General features: G+C 35.5%; 1 protein-coding gene across 1 annotated transcript; it reads left to right on the forward strand.

Annotated features, from left to right (window-relative positions):
- Positions 1-23: 23 nt before the first annotated feature.
- LOC137399995 (uncharacterized) lies at positions 24-18,777 on the forward strand. The gene is made up of 5 exons (XM_068086285.1): positions 24-190; positions 1,005-1,146; positions 11,967-12,078; positions 14,671-14,779; positions 18,412-18,777. The coding sequence occupies exons 1-5, from the start codon at positions 151-153 to the stop codon at positions 18,423-18,425; spliced, it is 417 nt and encodes a 138-aa protein (XP_067942386.1). The 5' UTR covers positions 24-150; the 3' UTR covers positions 18,426-18,777.
- Positions 18,778-23,530: the final 4,753 nt, after the last annotated feature.

The raw sequence follows: 23,530 nt of genomic DNA on the forward strand, positions 1-23,530 counted from the left end.
TGGATCTCAAATGGAGATCTTAGCGCGTTACCCAATGACCCAAAATAGTCATTGGCGATCTTTGCGTATGTTTAAAAGTAATAACAGTTTGCTAATGCAGTATCAAAAGATTAAATAAATTCCCTGTATTAGTAAACACGACGTGTATAAATGTCAGGAACAGAAGATGAAAATCTGGGACCTCTCGGAGGTAATAAATTATAATAATACAAATAAGGTTACCGTATATTATTAATTGATTTTATATTTAGATGCTATAAAACAGAGTTTTTAGACAATCTGTTTGTAAAAACCTAACCTGGTTTTATTGGCATAAATACTGCTTACTGCTCATGTTTAGATATGCAAATATCGTGCAACATCACTGCAGAGACTTTAATATTTCCACTATTTGTGTTGTCACAATCTTGTCTAATTTTCAGTTTGGTAAGTCACAAAACTTTTAGCTAGCCTACATTTCACTGCAATTTTACCAAAATTTTAGAATAATAATGCTATAACAGTACAAAACAAAAACAACAACTTCAAATTGTTATGGGTTTACTGTGGCAATCTTGCAAAGTCTTTTATTGATCTATCATCTTCCTGCTTTAGGCCTATTACTATTTGACATAACTTTTATAATGTTTTGGTTTTAAGCAGACCTTGTGCTCTTCTGAGCTCAATATATTTATTGCTAGAAAGTTTCTATTGTAAGTACATTGAAAGACAGATGATGGTGATTTTTATCCTTGGGATTTGTTATTGCCCATAAAACAGCTGCTGTATCTTTTTGGCTAGTATGCGATTCTTTTCTCATAAACAGTTTTAGTGCTGGATACTAATGGACTAATATGCATGGTTAATTTGGCGAAAGGAGTAATTTAAGTTTGGATTCCATTTCTGCCACAACTGGTGGCCGTTTTCTGGGAATCGAAACCCAGTTTGTTGCTCACAGGTCAGGTGCTCCAAGTCAATAGGCTCTAGTTCCACCAATATACCTTTCTATAATATTTTTATTTTAGTCTCTCCCAATGATGAAACTCCCGAAGGATGGTGCGAAGTGACGTGTGTCTTCCCAGATCTGAAAGTTTCAACAAAATTTATTGGTGGCAAACTAGTTAAGAGACCAGAGGCTGGTGTGTTTGACTGCAAATTTTCACAGAGGTACTCAATAGAAACTTTATTAACAGCAATCACTAGTGTGTTAAAATGTCTCCTCTATAGTAACAATAGGTAGCTGTATTGCAGAGCAAATAAAAATAATGTGTTGTTTAATATAATACTCTAATATGAATGATATTATAGATATATTATTCTCAGCGTTTGTTCTTTTGTTAAACCCTAGATTTAAAGAAAGCACAAACAATTAAGCATGCGCGCAAGCAAAATTTACATGGCACGGGATTTGATCTCGGGACCTCTAGATCTAGAGGCGTCGAACTTAACCATAAAGCTACACGGATTGCAATGGATCCATCGGGCAAATAGTCATTACATTGGTTAAGATACTCACGCTTGATGCGCTTGCTTGAGGTTAATAACTAGCGCTGCTGACTGTTGTGCCTAAAAAATCGTTAAACTTTTTAACTTTAGCTCGAAGGAGTACATATCATTGTCTGATAATCATGACGAGCCTGTTGGTCACCTGTGATAATCGAAAAGTGCTACGAAAATTATTTGCGAAGTATTTGGTCACGTGATCAGATTACGACTTGACGATTGAGTAATGCCAAAACAAAACTGTAAAGTAGCGAGCATCTATATTTGATACGGGGTCTTCGGTAAAACCCGAAGTGTTTGTCATAAACTAGTGCTACGATAAGTTTTATATTGAGCTTTTTATTGGCCTTTCAATTCACGTGAGAACATCACGTGACAAGACGATAACCAAACTGTAATGGCTACGTCAGAGAAATAAAGAGATTCCAATCTACGGCGGCTTTTCGTTTTTGAGCTTTTAAGAGCTTGTAATCACACTCCCACATATTTTGCACCTACAACACAACAGAGTAAGGCATGGTGAATCTTTTGATACCAAATAACTGTAATGTGAATTTTGTTGCAAGTCAACCTTTAAGCTGACCCAAAATGTGGGTATTGTTTTGGTAAAGATTTTAGTAAAGATCTAGCTTTCCAGGTAAGTTACTCAAATTCATTAAGTAATTATTCTATTACCTGTGCAACGCCGGATATTCACCTTGTATTATATTAATATTAATAATTATCTTATAATTATGAATATTAATCTAATATAAATACTTAGTTTCATTGTTGATTAGTAATATGATAGATTTTATATCAAGCTATGCTAATGATTAAAAATTTGATAAGTAATAGGATTGTATATTACCAATTATTGAGAAATAGATCTAGTAAATTTATTTTTAAACAATTTCACAGCATTAAAATCAAATGTAATATTGTTTTTCCTAGTGATTGTAGTTTGCAGTATCAGCGGTAGTCCTAGGAATGCGGTGTTATCTTTGCAACTGCTATAGAACTCAAATCAAGTATTTTTCAGAATGTTGCTGGTGTCTTGATCAACTTCAAGTTCTCAACCTCTGTAACAAACTTGTTCACAGATATCTCTTAATCTTGCTTAATTAAAGGATATATCTGAGAATTGCCCTCGATGGCGAAGTAAAGTACATTTACAAATGTCGATGAGCTAGTTTTTATTAAAATGAAAACCAATTAAATTGTTATATTGCCACGCGTGAGGAATATCAAAAATTTTAATTAATCCTGTTAGCAGGCTTCTGAAGTTAGCAATATACGTTGGACATGGATTGTTAAGATTCATACCAGGTCTTGCTAGTGTGTCTGTAGCTTGGTAGAAGACAGCATGTACAAGAAATGTATTTGTTTTTAAGTTTTTTAAATAGTATTTAATGAGGTCTTCGCCCGGTTTTATGGTTACTCCGGGTAAAAAGGCTTTCTTGAAGCTATTTTTTATACATTTTTCTGATTTACTGATTTATTTTTCTATCATATCATTAGTGCACATTTGCTTTGTGCATCTGTAAATTCAATTTACTTTTTGTTCACAAACATAATAGAATACTGCGACATATTTTCACGCTATGTACAGCTTTATAGAATATATTCTTCATTAGAGCAAGGAACTTCATTACGCCATAGGCACCGAGTTTGAGGTAATAGTGGCGAAGTACAAGCAATGCACGGTTTGGCAGCAAGGGAAGCTGGTTAATCAAAAGATATCTCTGTTTGTTTTGCCTCTTCAAATATGGATTTTGATAAAGAGGCACTAAGAGATTCATTTTAAACTTTTACTAATATATATTTGGTACAACTCTGAAAAACTCAAACCATTACAATACTAAGATAACAATATCTCCTAAACCAACATCATTTTATACTCAGTAGCAATATCCTGGTCTGAATATCCAAACCGAGTAGCCAATATCCATAACTGATCCTTACAATGTTTAATATTCAATGATAAGTAGGTCACTAACCAGTATTCAAGCTCAATATCTAAGACTGATCCTTACAATGTTCACTAGCCAATGATAAGTCGGTCAATAATCCATATTGAAACTCACTATGTTCAGGGTTCAATATAAATATACATGTATGTTAGAAAGCCTGCTGGTACAAAATATCAACAATCAGATGTTCATCTTCATGATATCCAATATCGATACCTGTCGATAGATGAGATACAGTTTTCATTTTTGAGGTGAGAATGAGACTTAGACCTAGCTCGTGTTGTTTCACCTTGAATATACTTTAATCTTTACTTTACTATTTATGTTTAGATAGTTATCTATCATCGACATCGAATCAAAGTCGACAGACTAGCGCTTACTTTCAAGAGCGCTTACTATTGCTCACTATGGTATCCCAAATACAGTCATACCTCGGCATACAAGCTTAATGCGTTCTGGGACTGAGCTTGTATGTTAATTTTTTCAGTTCTCAAATTACTATTTTATATATATATATATATAAAATAACTAAATGCCAATTGATTCGTTCACAAACTGAAAAACCCACATAAAATGGATGTTACGATGGAAAACGATGTTACGGTGTTTTTAATTGCATAATCGAATAATTGCAAAGGTAGGTAATTATTATATTATAGGTATCTTATAGGTATATTATAGGTATCTTATAGGTATATTATAGGTAGTTATAGGTATATATTATAGATAGTTATAGGTATATGATCGGTATATTATAAGTATATTATAGGCCTAGGTATATTATAGGTATATTATAGGTATATTATAGGTAGTTATAGGTATATATTATAGATAGTTATAGGTATATGATCGGTATATTATAAGTATATTATAGGCCTAGGTATATTATAGGTATATTATAGGTATATTATAGGTAGTTATAGGTATATTATAAGTATATTATAGGTATACCATAGATAGTTATAGGTATATTATAGGTATATTATAGGTAGTTATAAGTATATTATAGATAGTTATAGGTGTATTATAGGTATATTATAGGTAATTATAGGTAGGTACACTTACTTTGTGAGTGTAAGTAATTTGTTACCTACAGTCACACAGTAACTAATACCTACATTTGTTTAGTGGTCATGTATTTGGTATTTATGTATTTAGTATTAGGCCTACATTGTATTTAGTGGTCATGATCTGCAACAAAATATAATATTACTATGTACAGTGGTGTATGGAGTTTTTACTTTCAAGACAAATCTAGTGGCTAACGGCAGTGCGAGAGTGACTTGACGACAACACGTTTGGTAAGCTACATTTTTGTAATGCTTCATAACATAAAATAAACATTAAATTTGACCTAAATGAATGTAGCTTACTAAACACAAAATTAAAGTTCAGTTTCAATCTTACGTTAAACTTAATTCTGACTTGTTTTCATGTTTTATTAACGTCTGTGCCTGCGTCAATTTCATTATAAATTTAGTCGATCTTTTTTAAAACTGTTTCAAACTGATTTGCTGAAAAAATACCAAGCGATGCTGTTCTCGAAAGCAACTTCTCTTGTAAATTTGCCCATTTAGTGGCCACCGTAAACCGGCTCATGTGCTCGTATCTCAAAGGTTTCTCGTATCTCAAGACAGTAACTTGCTCAAAATTTTACTTCTATCTCGATTTTCTCACATGTTTGGGTTCTCGTATGTCGATGTATAACTTGAGTAAAATAAGTCACTAGCTAATTTTTATGACTCCAATTTAATATTTGTTACATGAATTGTGTATGTGAGCAATCCCTCAAACATTGAGTATGATGTCTGTTTAGCTTATCGCTTGCAGAAGCTGTGAGTGTTTTTTTAGAGCACTGTTGTACAAACAATGGCTCTGCGGTGTTATCTGGACATGTCTGAAGAGAAGGGAGGTGGCAAGGGAGACATACCCAGCTATAGAGAGTAATTTAAGGTTAAAGGTCATTCATGTTACCATCGGTTGCCTTTTTGGGAGTTAAACCCCAGCCCGTTGTTTGGGTCAGGCGTCTAGACTACACGGATCAGTTACTCACGTACCTAGCTCACTTAGGATAGGCCTGGTTGCATTCATATAGCCAAAGAGAAACAATCAGCGTACAACTGATAGTTCCACGTTGTATTCTTTAGTCATTCTTGTTGTACGATTGTTTTTGGTAGAAGCTGGTCAGATTTATAACAAAAAAAAAACATTTTGTCTTATACTGTCATGAAGGTAAACGCTACAATCATGGGTTGAGGGAAGTTTGACACCAGAAAACTTGCATTAGTCTCCCATTCTTTGTCCAGTACCTGTGGTACTTGGAGTTGAAACTTCTTCAATTCCTATAACTTGGTCAGCTCTTTCATCTTTTTATCTCATCAACGGGTAGATTTGATGGCTAGATGCACAGCTGAATTTGTGGCTGGTGTTGCGATTGAAAGATATTAGCTGACCTGAGCAATTAGTCATGTCTGTTCGAATGCCCATTAAAATTCCGAAAGGCAATATTTTCATTGGCAGTGACTATCGGCAAAAGGCTTTGGATTTGGATGGATTTGAACCACATGTTATCAATTGATTGCATGGAGTCAAAATCAAACAGCTCACGATACTTATGTTTGTCAATGGGGAATCTTTAGTGACTGCACGCTGATGCTTCCTTCATGATATTCCATGTATACATATGCATAGCAGTTGGCATCTCTCCTTTCCTTCTCAAGACCAACTCTCGTAGCATGGTAACCAGTTCATACAATCACTCCACCAACTCTCCTAGCACATTAACCAGTTTCTACCATCTCGAGACCAACTACAACTACATGTATATATGCAGGCATTGACCTTACCTGCACTCGTCGTACTTCGAGTAATAAAGTTACAGCATCCAATATATATTCATCGTTCTAGGTGAGATAAGCATTTTTGTAATGACTTTCCAATTTTGATGGCTTTCATGAATGGAAAAGAAATTGTTTTCTACGTTAATAGAGTTAGTTAAGTAGATGCAAAAGTGCTTTGAACAATTCACCATGTTTATACCAACTATGGTGCTTAGGCTACTAATTGCATGTACTTAAAAACACAGTGTCAACACCCTGGCCCTAGTAGGCAGGGCGAAGTACTGCTCTGATTCAAGCAACCGTAAAGGATTTTCAGGCTTGGCTAAATGAAAAATATCACCAGTTTGCCCATTAAAATTGAAGTCATGTATTGGCCCCTATAATAGTTGTTAGGTATCTAAAAGCCCTGCATGTGGGTAGGAGGTTTATTAATTAGTTTTAGGTATTGCTACTTCCCATGAATCCATTAAATCTAATTTTTACATGTTTCTTATTTATGGTGTAAAGTTTGTTCGCTAACTATCCATCGTTTTTACGGCATCAAGCCGTTTGCACATGTGCTCATTCACGAAAAAGCTGCCATATTTGTAGAAAACGATCGTTATTATTTTATTTAATAGTATTTTTTGGTGTTGTTTTAATACTACAATAAAATAATTGCAAACAAAAGCATCGTTTTCAAAAAATCATTGCAAAAGCTTCGTGTTTTTAACGATAAAAGTTGTCTATAAAGATGGCCGACAACGATTGAATGATGTCATGAAAAAACGAAAGATAGCGCTTTATCACTTGACATTAGTAAAAATAAAATTATTTACTTTTTGCTAATGATAAGAGATGCTTCTTTATAAAAAGTTATTTTTATGGAAAATAAGGTTTTTATGATTCTAAGCATTCATTTTCTTTATTCTAACTGCATCCTTCAATTGAGCCATGCTTAACAAACCTAAGCTTTGTTGTTTGTTTAAACTAAACAGATGCCACATTGGTACTAGATAGGGTGAGAATACTGGATAGGCTGAGAATGTACACAATTATTTTGTTTGGCATAATATGACATTGCTTAGCAGTAAACACAAGCTAATGACTGGCTGAATGTATGTCATCATGTACTAAATGTCTGTTGAATGTATGTCTTCATGTACTAGATGTCTGCTGAATATATGTCTTCATGTACTAGATGTCTGCTGAATGTATGTCTTCATGTACTAGATGTTTGCTGAATGTATGTCCTCATGTACTAGATGTCTGCTGAATGTATGTCTTCATGTACTAGATGTCTGCTGAATGTATGTCCTCATGTACTAGATGTCTGTTGAATGTATGTCCTCATGTACTAGATATCTGCTGAATGTATGTCTTCATGTACTTGATGTCTGCTGAATGTATGTCCTCAAGTACTAGATGTCTGCTGAATGTATGTCCTCAAGTACTAGATGTCTACTGAATGTATGTCATCATGTACTAGATGTCTGCTGAATGTATGTCCTGATGTACTAGATTTCTGCTGAATGTATGTCCTCAAGTACTAGATGTCTACTGAATGTATGTCATCATGCGCTAGATGTCTGCTGAATGTATGTCCTCATGTACTAGATGTCTGCTGAATGTATGTCCTCAAGTACTAGATGTCTGCTGAATGTATGTCCTCAAGTACTAGATGTCTGCTGAATGTATTTCCTCAAGTACTAGATGTCTGCTGAATGTATGTCCTCGAGTACTAGATGTCTGCTGAATATATGTCTTCATGTACTAGATGTCTACTGAATGTATGTCATCAAGTACTAGATGTCTGCTGAATGTATGTCCTCAAGTTCTAGATGTCTGCTGAATGTATGTCCTCAAGTGCTAGATGTCTGCTGAATGTATGTCCTCAAGTACTAGATGTCTGCTGAATGTATTTCCTCAAGTACTAGATGTCTGCTGAATGTATGTCCTCGAGTACTAGATGTCTGCTGAATATATGTCTTCATGTACTAGATGTCTACTGAATGTATGTCATCATGCGCTAAATGTCTGCTGAATGTATGTCCTCATGTACTAGATGTCTGCTGAATGTATGTCCTCAAGTACTAGATGTCTGCTGAATGTATGTCCTCAAGTACTAGATGTTTGCTGAATGTATTTCCTCAAGTACTAGATGTCTGCTGAATGTATGTCCTCGAGTACTAGATGTCTGCTGAATATATGTCTTCATGTACTAGATGTCTACTGAATGTATGTCATCAAGTACTAGATGTCTGCCGAATGTATGTTCTCAAGTACTAGATGTCTGCTGAATATATGTCCTGATGTACTAGATGTCTGCTGAATATATGTCCTCAAGTACTAGATGTCTGCTGAATGTATGTCTTCATATACTAGATGTCTACTGAATGTATGTCATCATGTACTAGATGTCTACTGAATGTATGTCCTCATGTACTAGATGTCTGCTGAATGTATTTCCTCATGTACTAGTTGTCTGCTGAATATATGTCTTCATGTACTAGATGTCTGCTGAATGTATGTCCTCATGTACTAGATGTCTGCTGAATGTATGTCCTCATGTACTAGATTTCTGCTGAATGTATGTCCTCAAGTACTAGATGTCTATTGAATGTATGTCATCATGCGCTAGATGTCTGCTGAATGTATGTCCTCAAGTACTAGATGTCTGCTGAATGTATGTCTTCATGTACTAGATGTCTGCTGAATGTATGTCCTCAAGTACTAGATGTCTGCTGAATGTATGTCCTCAAGTACTAGATGTCTACTGAATGTATGTCATCATGTACTAGATGTCTGCTGAATGTATGTCTTCATGTACTAGATTTCTGCTGAATGTATGTCCTCAAGTACTAGATGTCTACTGAATGTATGTCATCATGCGCTAGATGTCTGCTGAATGTATGTCCTCATGTACTAGATGTCTGCTGAATGTATGTCCTCAAGTACTAGATGTCTGCTGAATGTATGTCCTCAAGTACTAGATGTCTGCTGAATGTATTTCCTCAAGTACTAGATGTCTGCTGAATGTATGTCCTCGAGTACTAGATGTCTGCTGAATATATGTCATCAAGTACTAGATGTCCGCCGAATGTATGTTCTCAAGTACTAGATGTCTGCTGAATATATGTCCTGATGTACTAGATGTCTGCTGAATGTATGTCCTGATGTACTAGATGTCTGCTGAATATATGTCCTGATGTACTAGATGTCTGCTGAATGTATGTCATCAAGTACTAGATGTCTGCCGAATGTATGTTCTCAAGTACTAGATGTCTGCTGAATATATGTCCTGATGTACTAGATGTCTGCTGAATGTATGTCCTGATGTACTAGATGTCTGCTGAATATATGTCTTCATGTACTAGATGTCTGCTGAATGTATGTCCTCAAGTACTAGATGTCTGCTGAATGTATGTCCTCAAGTACTAGATGTCTACTGAATGTATGTCATCATGCGCTAGATGTCTGCTGAATGTATTTCCTCATGTACTAGTTGTCTGCTGAATATATGTCTTCATGTACTAGATGTCTGCTGAATGTATGTCCTCATGTACTAGATGTCTGCTGAATGTATGTCCTCATGTACTAGATTTCTGCTGAATGTATGTCCTCAAGTACTAGATGTCTACTGAATGTATGTCATCATGCGCTAGATGTCTGCTGAATGTATGTCCTCAAGTACTAGATGTCTGCTGAATGTATGTCCTCAAGTACTAGATGTTTGCTGAATGTATTTCCTCAAGTACTAGATGTCTGCTGAATGTATGTCCTCGAGTACTAGATGTCTGCTGAATATATGTCTTCATGTACTAGATGTCTACTGAATGTATGTCATCAAGTACTAGATGTCTGCCGAATGTATGTTCTCAAGTACTAGATGTCTGCTGAATATATGTCCTGATGTACTAGATGTCTGCTGAATGTATGTCCTGATGTACTAGATGTCTGCTGAATATATGTCCTGATGTACTAGATGTCTGCTGAATGTATGTCTTCATGTACTAGATGTCTGCTGAATGTATGTCCTGATGTACTACATGTCTACTGAATGTATGTCATCATGTACTAGATGTCTACTGAATGTATGTCCTCATGTACTAGATGTCTGCTGAATGTATTTCCTCATGTACTAGTTGTCTGCTGAATATATGTCTTCATGTACTAGATGTCTGCTGAATGTATGTCCTCATGTACTAGATGTCTGCTGAATGTATGTCCTCAAGTATTAGATGTCTGCTGAATGTATGTCCTCAAGTACTAGATGTCTGCTGAATGTATGTCCTCAAGTACTAGATGTCTGCTGAATGTATGTCCTCAAGTACTAGATGTCTGCTGAATGTATGTCCTAAAGTACTAGATGTCTGCTGAATGTATTTCCTCAAGTACTAGATGACTGGCTGAATGTATGTCCTCAAGTACTAGATGTCTGCTGAAGGTATGTCCTCAAGTACTAGATGTCTGCTGAATGTATTTCCTCAAGTACTAGATGTCTGCTGAATATATGTCCTCGACTACTAGATGTCTGCTGAATATATGTCTTCATGTACTAGATGTCTGCTGAATGTATGTCTTCACGTACTAGATGTCTGCTGAATGTATGTCTTCATGTACTAGATGTCTGCATGCTCAGTCAGTGCATCAGGTAAGGGTACGGGGTAAGGGTACGGGGTAAGGATATGGGGTAAGGGTACAGGGAGAGTACGGTAAGGGGTGTACTTAAGGCATTCAAATGCTTATCGCATAAGCTACCCTCATAATTTTGAGAGAAATACAGTAGTTTTGTATTGATTGGCGTAGATGATAACTAAATCAACCCAGGGTTCTTTAGCAGTAGATAAGCACATTTATGGCAATGCATCAGTGAATTCATGACCCAAGAACTATAGATATTTTAATTTTGAGCCTCTCCTTATCGAATGATTACTTTATAACAAATGTTTTCGTCGTGTACTAAAATTGTTTTATTTGACCACTAGTCAGCGAGAGACTGATTACTGTGTCAATCAAATATCGATGAAAGCAGCATGTAGAAGATAACTCCAAGTTTATGGTTATACCTAAAACTGAATGAACGCTTAACGCGTACCTCATGCGACATTATATTTTGTATTCTTTTGTCATGTGCACCCCATAGGGTACATATAATAGGTATCTGAATGTGCCGTAATTCCTAAAAATGTCATTAGGCTAATTATAGTTTAGAAATTAATGAGGAGGAAGCCTCATGACATCAACTTGGTCTTTTAACCCTTTAACATTCTAACCCAAGATAATTCAGAGGCCGTGTTTTCAAAATATTGGACTAAGCATGAGATATCTCAAAATTCTTATGGCATGAAAGTGCAACTGTCTTGAGATATGTTGAACTGTAAAAAATTTTTTCCCCATTATGTGCTAATGAATAAAAAGGTTTTGCACCCTTGGAATACCCATCTAGATTTTTGCTACAGTTTAGTCTGTGTCAGCTTGTGAAAAATATATAGCGTTTGGTTCATTTTGAAATGCTCCCCAAAATTGGTCCTATGATGTGTTAAATGGGCCGGGATAGTGTAGACCCGACTGTTTCAAAGTCTAACATCCTCAGTGTATCGAGTTGAATCATTATGTAGCTTTGTGCTATCATATCACATACATGTACATTCAAAACCTAGGGAGGCTATGCAGGAATCTGTATAAGGATGTGTAACCTGTTCCTTGACAGGTCAGTAGTGCTGACTCTAGAATGTAAGAACGCGAAGAAGAAGATGAAGAAGTATTCATATGAGATAAAGAAATTACCTGCTAACATTGACCCTGACGAGAGCAAAGTTAAGGTAATGGCAGATTTCCATGCTCAAAATAATTTATAAGGTCATAGGTCATAATGATATACGTTGTATAGATAATTCTGGTTTATAGAATAACAAACTGTTTTCTTTTGAGTGGCCACTAACTTACCTTTTTTTATGTATGTTGTACTTCTGATCTGTTTTATACTGTTTCATTTCCTACTAAATCTCACTGGATAGCAGGTATAGCGTCCAGTGTGCTAAAGTAACACCAGCCTTATAACACTAAAGCTACTATATGCTGAACAATACTGCATAACTATGCTTATCGGGGTTATATTATACCATGTTGTATGTTATAAGACTATAGTAGGGTGTATTGACTGGTTCATAATGATATATTACAATAAAGTAATATATATATATATAATACATACTTCAGTTTACAAGTCATTTATCTTAAAATGGGTATCATAGGCCTACTGTATATCATTGTATGTGTCATTCTGTATATCACGTTGTATATCATTTTTATGTCATTCTGTATATCATTCTGTATATCATTCTGTATGTCACTTTATATGTCATTCTGTATTTAGTTCTATTTACTGTTCTCTATATCATGATGTGTGTACTTCTGTACAGAATTCATTATATCATACTATAAATATTTCCATATACCATTCTCTCTATCATTCTTTATACACTTCTGCATATTATTCTCTGTATACTTTTAAATACACTCCCAGCTTTCAACTATGTCGATTTTGTACAATGAGAGTTTGGGAGATTCTCCTCTTCTAAATCATATATTTCTACAATAAAGTTTCAGGGTGTATACAACAGACCCCAAGGTCATTTTTAACACATTTCTTAATGAGCAACTCTACTAGAGACGACCTAGCAACGAGTCTTTTTCAAGAGTAATTCGACAAGACAGCTTTTCAACTAATGAATGTTATTGACCCCCTTATCCTTGATCTATAAAAAATCATCACCAAGCACATTCTATCGGTTTGCAGTCCTGACACCGATTGGCTCAATAATATTTACCCCTCACTTTTGATTCTCGCTCCAGGCATGCTTTGCCGTCAAATTCTCATTAAGCCCTTAGGCATCTCAGTATTGTATATGTACTATAAAAGTATGTGTCATGTAGTATACAAGTATGTGGCAAGTAGAAGGAAAGGTACATGTGTTTACATCTATAGTGATGGAGGAAGTTTAAACCGTAGTTTGAGTGCTTTGAAGTGTTAAAATTGTGGCTCCATCTTGACAAAAATTTAGTTTCTGTTTTATAGAAATTTTGATTTTGCTGATGAGGCTGGAATGTAACCTCTGCGAGGTAGAAGGGACTACTGTATTTGCATTATTAGCCCCTCTATGTGCAAATAACTTATGTATTGTAAGACAGTCCTTATCTATAAGTTTTGGTGTCGGTATACTTTGAGATCAGACCCTGGATGTTGCTTTTTATTAATGCTGACACCCGCTGAATTCATCACAGAACCATGGTTCATATTCACGAGTAGTTAAGCGCAGAGAAAAAATTAAGGGAGGGGGATAATCAGAATGATAGGCAGGGAGGGAAGATTAGAGGGAGGGGGGTAATCAGAATGATTGGCAGAGAGGGAAGATTAAGGGGGGATAATCAGAATGATTGGCAGAGAGGGAAGATTAAGGGGGGGGGGGGTAATCAGAATGATTGGCAGAGAGGGAAGATTAAAGGAGGGGGGTAATCAGAATGATTGGCAGAGAGGGAAGATTAAAGGGGGGGGGGTAATCAGAATGATTGTCAGAGAGGGAAGATTAAAGGGGGGGTAATCAGAATGATAGGCAGAGAGGGAAGATTAAAGGAAGGGGGTAATCAGAATGATAGGCGGAGAGGGAAGATTAAGGGGGGGGGGTAATCAGAATGACAGGCGGAGAGGGAAGATTAAGGGGGGTGGGGTAATCAGAATGATAGGGAAGTGATGAAATAATGAGAGTGCATGTTCCATAGTTGCATAAGACTTCCTCTACAGTTTTGTCATAGTAATTTCATTTAAAGATGAACTTTACACCAAATTTTAGAAAGCATCGATATCTTTCTAATTTTTCTATAATTTGAAATTGTTTTTGATGTTTGAGGTGATCTGTTGCGCTGCTGTGTCTCTATCATTATTGATATCGGGTATTGCGTTCAAGTTACGCATCTTTATTATGTCAGTTTTTTTGCCAAAGTGCAGTTATAGACATCATAATCGCACTCTAAAAAATGATATCATTCAAACTATTATATCTCTGGACTGGGCAGGTCTACAAAGACAAATATTTATCAAATTGGAAAATGGCATCAAATTGAAGCTTGAAGTCTTAGCTTTATATTGATGTTATCTTCATTCGCATCACATCATTGGTGTAAATTTACTTTCAAATCAAGTTAACAGCATTCAATGGCTTGCAACATTAAAATTACTTCTACTTAGCTAGTTTCTGGTTTATTTATGTCCAACCATTGCACCTTTTCTTGCCATTCTACAATCTTCTCTGCCTGCCATTATGTAATCTTTAAAGTAAAATCATGACCTAGTTCTTATTAATATTTGATTTGTTGAAAATATGTGATTCTAAAATCTATATCAATGTCATTGTTAGTATAAAAATGGTAAAGTCATCCTACGTCTAAAGAAGGAAGAGGCCAAGTCTTGGCAGAGAGAGATTACTTCTAATGGTATAGATCAGCATGAGGAGGAAGATGAGCTTGGTAAGGGTTCCTTTCCAGGGTATCCTTAATGGTGCTCCTGTTTGTATTCTCGGGTATTACAAGGTCTGATTTTTCATCTGTATTAATAAATCTAACTTTGTCATTGTGCGTCTGCGCGCGCACTCTGCGCGTTCTGTCGGGTCGTCGAAAAGATTTGGTTTCAAAACTCGGTCAAGTTCCCGAGAACCAGCCTCCTAAACCCCCATATGCTGCAGTAAGGACAATTGCCCTCGATAAATACATTCATGGATTGTTGACGTGAAATTAGTGTATCAATTTGCGTTGAAAATCTACATGCTTGCTTTGAATGAAATTTTCTGTAATATCAATGAGTAAGACAATTGCGAAAATAGCCATAAACATTATTGATGAAGGTTCCATGTCACAATAGCTTGGCTAAAAGAGGCGCCGAGCCCAGTTGGCAGGCAGTGAGCAGGGAGAGGCTAACTTACATGAAAAATTGTTACAATTCAAAGAAAACAGCAGCCCAATGACTCACAGACTACTCCAACCTCGACAGCAGCTGCTGCTCCGAAACCGTCCTAAATAGATTAGGATAGTCTTGAAGTTATCTGATTGAAAATAAATGAAATCTTGCGCAGTGTCAGGCGAACTGCTAGTTGTGTAAAACTAGCGAACAAATTGTATTTATGTAACACAAATACTCTTCTATTATAATTTATCTTGTGGTAAAACCTTTGACCTTTTTAATAAAATAAACTTGCCTAATAGGAACGAAAGAATTGCTTTTGTCCAACCTTGATTTTTCAAGATTAATTTGTAACATTTATAAAGTTGTATCTTACATTTACAAGTCTGTTCGTGTCAACGGTATTTGCAGGTGCAACAAGTGTCAGCAGGTGCAACAAAGTTGGTTTAATAATCGACTCTAATTATTGTGTGAAACAAGCAGCTTTACTTGTATGGCCCTTGCTGCAGTTTCTTTGGTTAATGTTCTTTAGTTCCTAGTATTACGGTCACAACTAATCCATGCCTCCAAGAGATCCTTTTTAGGAGTTGTTACCTCTTTGATGAGGTAACCGTCAGTAAGCTTCTGAATAAGCAGGTTGCTGGAAATGAAATTTTATTAATTTTAGTCTATTGTCTTAATGGAAACCAAAGTAGTTCCACAACTACCAAACTGTGGAGCATGTCTGATGAGTTTGTAAACTTATTATTTGCTCATCACCATCTACATGTATGTACAATGTATCTACATGTATGTACAATGTATCTACATGTATGTACAATGCCCGCCGTTATTTGTTTTAACAAATATAATATTAATAATTGAGTCTGTTTGTCATGCAAGTGAATTATTACACCGAACTGGTATAATTTCATATAAACTACTTTAATAGCAATTATAAGATGTTTATTTGGACTTGCGACTAGATTCTAGAGTGGCACGGGGAGACAAACCCTAGTGGAGATGTCATGAAGTTTGCATTGAGGCTTTTATCTCTGTCTACAGAAAGCATTTCAAATGCTCATCTTTTTGGCTCATAGTAAGCCATTATAGCCGCTCGCCTTGGTACCTATACCAAAACAGTCATCACAGATCCTATAATTAACGGATCCACCCAAAACTTTTTCACAATAAATTTAAGGTATTGTGTTATCGATTTGCCAAAGCAAAATAAAGCATTTAGTTTTTCTCTCAATCGGAATGCACAGCATAATATCATGGCCTAAAAATCTTTTAATTTCCTGTTTAGGATGGGTGAAGGGAAAAATTGTGAACAGCAGTCTAAGCGTATTTCTGCGGCTCATGCTGGTCACATTCTTCAACGTTGGGCCTCAGATAATTTTGGTCAAACTGTGAAAACGGTAACGTCTTTCGCTTGCAGCCGGTTTTACTAAACTTGAAATATTAAGCATGGCTGTTATGCTTGAAATGCATTGATTGTTTGCAGAGTTTTCTGCTGACTTCAAAGAACTTTAGATTGAAGCTCCATAACAAAAACTCTACATTTTACAGCCGAAATACTGAGCTTACGTGAGCCGAAAATTTGTCACCAAAAGTTTATTTTGTGAGAATAAGCGGAAGAAAAATCTGCAGTGAATGAGCCAAAGAGCCTCACTAACATCAGTCCAGAATGCGCACCCTGTAAAACAGTATGCGCACCCTGTAAAACAGTAAGCTCAGCATAATGCTGTCGCATTGGTGCAACTGATCAGAGAGCACAAACAATGCAAGCATTGGCAGTATTTACTCAACTCTGTAGGGTTTACTGTTGCGCCCTTATTTGGATTCATCACTGGAGTATAGAGTGGCAGGGAACAAATCCTTGCTAAGATGTCAGGAAACCTGTGCTGCTGTATTTAAAAAAAACTCATCTAACAGCATACCGTATGACATCAGTAGAGATTAGACTATATATATGTATATATATATATTTCTCAAAGTATGTCTGTGTGTCACATGTCTGTCTGCGTTCCGGCTATAGCTATTATTAGAATAACTGCAGCTGGACAACAATGCTGACGCAATGTCATGAAGTACCGTCATTAGAAGCCTAGCAGCTTAATGCAATTTTTCAATCGCAATCTATCAGGTCACTTGGCAATAGCCTGCCACTTGCTGGAGAGTTGCCTGCCAGCAAGTGGTAAGCAAATCTCATCACTTCTCATTGTTTGTAAGCTGATATCTAATACCCCGGCAATGCCAAGAGGCTCACCTAGTATATATATATATATATATATATATATATATATATATATATATATATATATATATATATATATATATATATATATATATATATATATATGATCATATATATGATCACTACACAAATCGTCAAATTTTAGGTTCGAGATAAATTATTGTCAATGTTATCGACTTCAGTATTAAAAGTTGTTGGAGGTGATCTTACATTCGAAAACTTTGAAATGCCGATGCCATGCTGAATTTTGAAGAACTTGTGAAAACTTTAAATATTTGGTAAAGAATTGTGATGTATTGGCAATGGGCGCAACTGTAACCCCTCGATGTTTACGAATTAGTTTGAAACTCAGCTATGTTTTACTGACTGCGCCTGGCGACTAGTTTTTAATTTTAAGTAGTAGTTATTCTCCCTTAAGAAACCAACAACTCTAATTATTCGCGAATTGTAACCATTCGCGGAATTGTCTGCCCACGGTTTTTGAAAGTTTTAACTCCATCGAATAACATCATTCTGTAGGGTATAGGCCTATATACAGATTGTCAACTTGTGTTAGTTGACTCTTTCTGCGTTCAACATTGAGGCAGATGAATATTATTTGTTTTACTTTCAGTAAAGTTTTGGACAGAGGTTCACGTAATTAAAGCTTTTTTCACTTTTATCAACATCCAGTTGTTCATTACATAACGTGTAGTGTAGAGCAAGTTAAACCAATCGATTTCTGTTTTTATGAGAGAAGGCTTAAGCTATCAATTTTATTTGATTCTCTCCTGGGAGCCATCCAAATGCTTGGGAGATATTAATAAAATGTAAACAAAAAAGGGCCTATTTTTGTTAAAAGTAGCCTGTTGCTTTGTGGTTAATTTAAATCTATATCACAGTGATAACATAGAATTGTCTTTATTCTGTAACATGCCACCTAATCTCTCTAATACTAGAATTGTTATATTTATATATTTGTAGAAAAAGGGGAATGAGAGAAGTCCTATGGAAGCAAAGTTCATACCAATTTTTTTATAATTGTTTGAAAACATTGTTTATATTTTCTTCCTTGAATGTTTTTGCTTTGTTGGAGTCATCTTCTCTATGCAATGGCTAGTTTTCTTATTGCTAAAAGTTTTTATTTCTGTTATACTTACTAGTTTTAGATCATTCAAATCTCATTTTATACTTAATTACTAAATTTTAGGTCTATTAGATCTATGCAAGTTTACCTCTATGTAATGATCTGAATCTATGTGATCAAGTTTTTGCTTCATAGTTTATTAGAATATATATATCGTCACGATCATTTTACACACATACAGAAATATATCGATATAAAATATGAAAATACCGACTAGATCTTATGACATAACCTGTAAAAGTTGTACATAACTAGTGTAAATAAAATATCAGTAAATTTGTACAGATGATTATAATTGATCAGCAAACTGAAAATTGCTCTACAAAAATAAGCAATAAAGCAAAAATGATACTATTGAACACATATTTAAAGGTAAGCTGGCAGTGTTTTAAGATGGCAACATTCAGTAAAAGGAAGTAACTCCTGGGAGCAACGCTGAAAATAGCAATTGTTTGTAGAAAGCACACAAAAATACATTTTAAATTAATCGATTTTCAGTTCTAAAAGCGTAGTGGCACAAATATGCGGGAGGTGATAACGTAATAAAAGTATGCCTCCATGTATGTTCACTCAAGCATGTCGATGGTTGCCAACAGGTGCCTTAATTCATGAAAAAGAAGACTTCTATTCCATTGTTGACACTTGGTGAGTGTCGAAGCTATGAGTTGAAAGAGCTAAGCTATCAGCTGAAAAGACAGTTCAACTTGCGTTATGGTGGTGCTAGATGGTATATTACTATATGCCAAAATAGGTGTTAGGTTTTATGAATTTGACAGATAGATGTAATTCAAGAGAGCTGCAAGGTTAGCATAAACCTGATTTGCTGATAGATGTTAGAATTGTTACTTGCGGCTACATTTTATAGATTTTCATCCACCGTAACGCTATTCTGTCCAGCCCTTGTATAGCCTCCTCCTGAGGTGACGGAGACATGCCTAACCATCCAACCGCCTTTACACACCTTGCTACAAGCCAGTTTGACCTCCTTCATCCTCACACAGTAAATGATCGGGTCCATGATGGCCCCGATCAAGCCAGTAACAAAAAAGTCCATGATCAGCCTGCACGCGGGGCAGACTTTAATGAAATACGCGTGAATCTGAATTTGTAATGGGGTCGGAGCTTCCTGGCGGACGACTCGAGAGAAGTTGTCTGTTATGTAATACGCGTAAGAGAGCAAAAAAGATACAATAAGACACGATGTAGTAATCATGGCCGTCCCTTTTTTCCTAAAGCCCGGGTTCCTTTGGCTAACTCTGTGGATGATGACCATGACATAGCCATAAACGCCTATCATGGCTGTGATCACTAGAGATACAAACAAAACACATGGAACTGCCCGTGTCCAGCTAGCCTGAGAGTTTTTGTTTGTGTAGTAGTAAGAACGGCGGCAGAATGTCTCCTCAACACAATTTGGAATATTGTCTAATAACGATTCTTTGATCATACCCGCCACCATAGGAATGGCTGACAGAATCCAAGAAAGGCATATGATTCCCAGTACCCTTTGCTTAGTGACCATTATCTTATGCTTGATTGGCCAGCGGAAAGCTACAAAAGTTCAAACCCACATGGTAAATCTGTAAGCTTGAATACAGAATTTGGAGAAACCATTTATATTATGTTTGTAGTTACTAATACTGGTACTAATGAATGGCTAACTGGTGTGAGAAGTTTTGCCACCCAAAGATGACTTCTTTTTTAATCAGTGTTCTTAACTTATTTCAGCTAACACGATGTGGACAAACTGCATACAGCCTCTAACAATTCTTTTAAAAATATTTTTGCTAGCTCCAATAACAATGTTACAGAACATTGTTATTAGAGCTAATTAATAGTTAATATCCGTTCTGTGAAAAGAAAAGGGCGCTTTAAAAGCTGTATGTCAAACCAATTTCATTTGCATTAACCAAAAAAGAACATTTATGTTTAAAATAAAATTATAGCCAATAGTTTTATTTGTTATGAGTTTAAATCAAAAAAAATTTTTGTCAAATGTTTATAAACCTTGTTTGGTAGTAGTGGGTGTTGTTAAAGGGAAGGTCTGTATCCACACCAAATACTCTTACCTATGAAATGCTCAGCTGTTAGGCCCAACAGAGTGAAGAGGTTTGAGAACATAGCCAGGTCCCAGACTTCATTAAGTAGACTCGCTATGCATGTAGTTGTCACTTCGGTAAACTCTGTAGGTTTACTAGTGAATACTGGGTAGAGCAACTGTCAAATTGTACACGACAACTTATAACAGGTGTTTAACTTGGATAGAATGGCATGCGCATAAGACTATCAGGCTGTGAGCTGCATCAGGATTTTAGTGGCAAACAGCTACCTTTTTGTTTTATGATTCTTGTATGGCATAATTTTAAAAAGATTTCAGTTTGAACTGAAATTATTTACAATGAAGTATATATATATATATATATATATATATATATATATATATATATATATATATATATATATATATATATATATATATATATATATATATATATATATATATATATATATATATATATATATATATATATATATAGGGGAGAGCGGGGTAAGTTGCCACCATTTTTAGAAAAATGCAGATTTTTGACTACATATTGATATTTGCTTTCCTGAACTCTAATAATAGAAACATAGGATTGTTTGCTATGTAGCATCATCTTGACAAGTGATTAGCCATAAAAGTTTGTTTATGGTATGCTATTTAAAAACGGTTGTTAGTCGGTTCATCTTCCCCCAACCCTGTTCCAAGTTGAACCACCTATTGGGGTAAGTTGAACATACGGTAATAATGGTATAATAAACAAAGTTATAAATAAGAATATATCTTGCAGTAAATTATGACAATATAAGTTACATTTAGCGTATATTGTTGTTTTTAATGTCAATTTGAAACACCACCGACACCACCAACGTTGCGCCCCGTAATGCCCTTTGAAATAGGTTTTAGAACTTTTACTATTCTGCTACTTCTAATAGTGTCAGAATCTTTGGTGGTGAGCATGATAAACCGATTGGAGCTCCCAACTCTCTTCAGGGAATCGATATCATACTTTTGACCAAATATGGCTTCAATCTGAGCAGCCTATAACAGTTTTGTTTTTTTTTCTTTTGTATTTAACAAGAAAAAAAGTTCCTACTTGAACATCATTGGCTTGAACTTTTTCATCTGTGATGGCATTGTCACTAGAGTGTTCGGATAGCACAGGTTCTGGCTCATCATGGTTGGTGTCAGAACTCTCAACCACAGTGTGCTTAACTCTTCATAACTTTCGACATAAGAGACTTTAGGCTGTGATTGCTTTGTTTTTCTTTCAATCTCAATAGCCTCTTTGACAAGTGTGCCAGTAGTTATAGCATACTTTCTCATCTTTCTTCCTCTGTTCAATGTTTTTTCTGACATATGACGGGCAAGGTAATATTTCCCTTGGTGATACTTGGCGTTACTTTTAGCTGATTCTTTATTGCGAATTCATAAGCCAGTTTCAAACTTTAGTTTTTAGACAATATGTAAAAAAAATTGGCCAGCTCTTTCCTGTGAGAAGCCAAGTCTTTCTCTAACCTATTGCTGAAGACCATGTGTGCTATCCTAGTGTCGGAATAGCTGATCACAGCTTGCTCATTCTTCAACTCATACGGTGTTAGGGTAATTCGATCTATGCCATGTGTTAAAGCTACTTTCCTAACTGAAGTTCCCACAGCAACTTCAAGTAAAGCAAGATCCATCATTGCTTGGCTTGTGTTGCCAGGATTTGGTTGTCGTATATAGTTTCGAGGCATCAAAAATAGGGTAAATGCATGCCTATACACAAATAAATATCGGGGGTAAGTTGAAAATATCCCTGATGGGGTAAGTTGAACATATGTTCAACTTACCCCATCAACCCTGGTTCAACTTGCCCCATAGGAAGAACAAGAATGACTCATTAAATTAAAGCTAAAATTTGCGTTCAATTAAAATAACAATATCCAATAATGGTTTTCTATGCAATAGACATCCACCAGTAAAAAAATTTCAGCAGCCAAGTTGAATGTCTGCCTTCCAACCTAAAAATCTATTGTGCCATCATAATCACTTTTAGGCAGTAAAATTGACTTATGTAAATTTTTAGCTTAGCTTTCAAGTCTGTATTGGCTGACTATTCAGAGAAAATGATGTAATCACGCTGCGCTAGTCATGTGACCGATAAATTAGATTAAAGCTATCCAGAAGAAGGCAAATCTTGGGGTGGTTCAACTTGGACATAGGTTCAACTTACCTCACTCTCCCCTATACTTTATTGCCAATAATTATAATATACTACCAATAATGCCAACATATATTGACATTATTGGCTAATATATATATATACTTTTTAAAAGATTTTTCCAAATCAAGCTGCCAGGGACTTTGTAAAATGAAGCAGCCATAGGTACGGTTTACTTTAACTATGAGTTTCTTTAGTGAGTGCGTACTTTGAATTCAGGAATCTTAATAATAATTGATTTATAATGGAAATCATTGAATTTGAAACATCTGAAGAGGGATTAATTCCAGGTCGAGTTGCTGCTATATTATTACCACAACCGTAGTGGCTATATATCGATTGAACACTTCAGCATTGGGGCTGAAATGATGTTCATGACATGAATTTTATAATATTTTGTCATATTTAATTGATAATGTTAAAGCTTAGCCAATACCTCAACTGTCTAATTTTCTAGCATGTAAAACATATTAATTTGTCACCACGACGTATATAAAATTATGAAACTTTTGAAAGTTGCAACTGACAAAGATCACAGCAAAAGGTGAGAATAAATTTACAAGAAAAGATTATAATGATATATATCATATTATAAGGTTATCCCCTGATGTGAACAGATCTATATCTGTTTGAAACAAATTTCTAGTAGCTGGCCAACAGCTGAGCACTATTTGTACGTTATATTATAACATATATGCTATAATTGTACAAT

This window comes from Watersipora subatra, chromosome 7, assembly GCF_963576615.1.
Source record: "Watersipora subatra chromosome 7, tzWatSuba1.1, whole genome shotgun sequence".
In the NCBI taxonomy this organism is placed as follows: Eukaryota; Metazoa; Bryozoa; class Gymnolaemata; order Cheilostomatida; family Watersiporidae; genus Watersipora; species Watersipora subatra.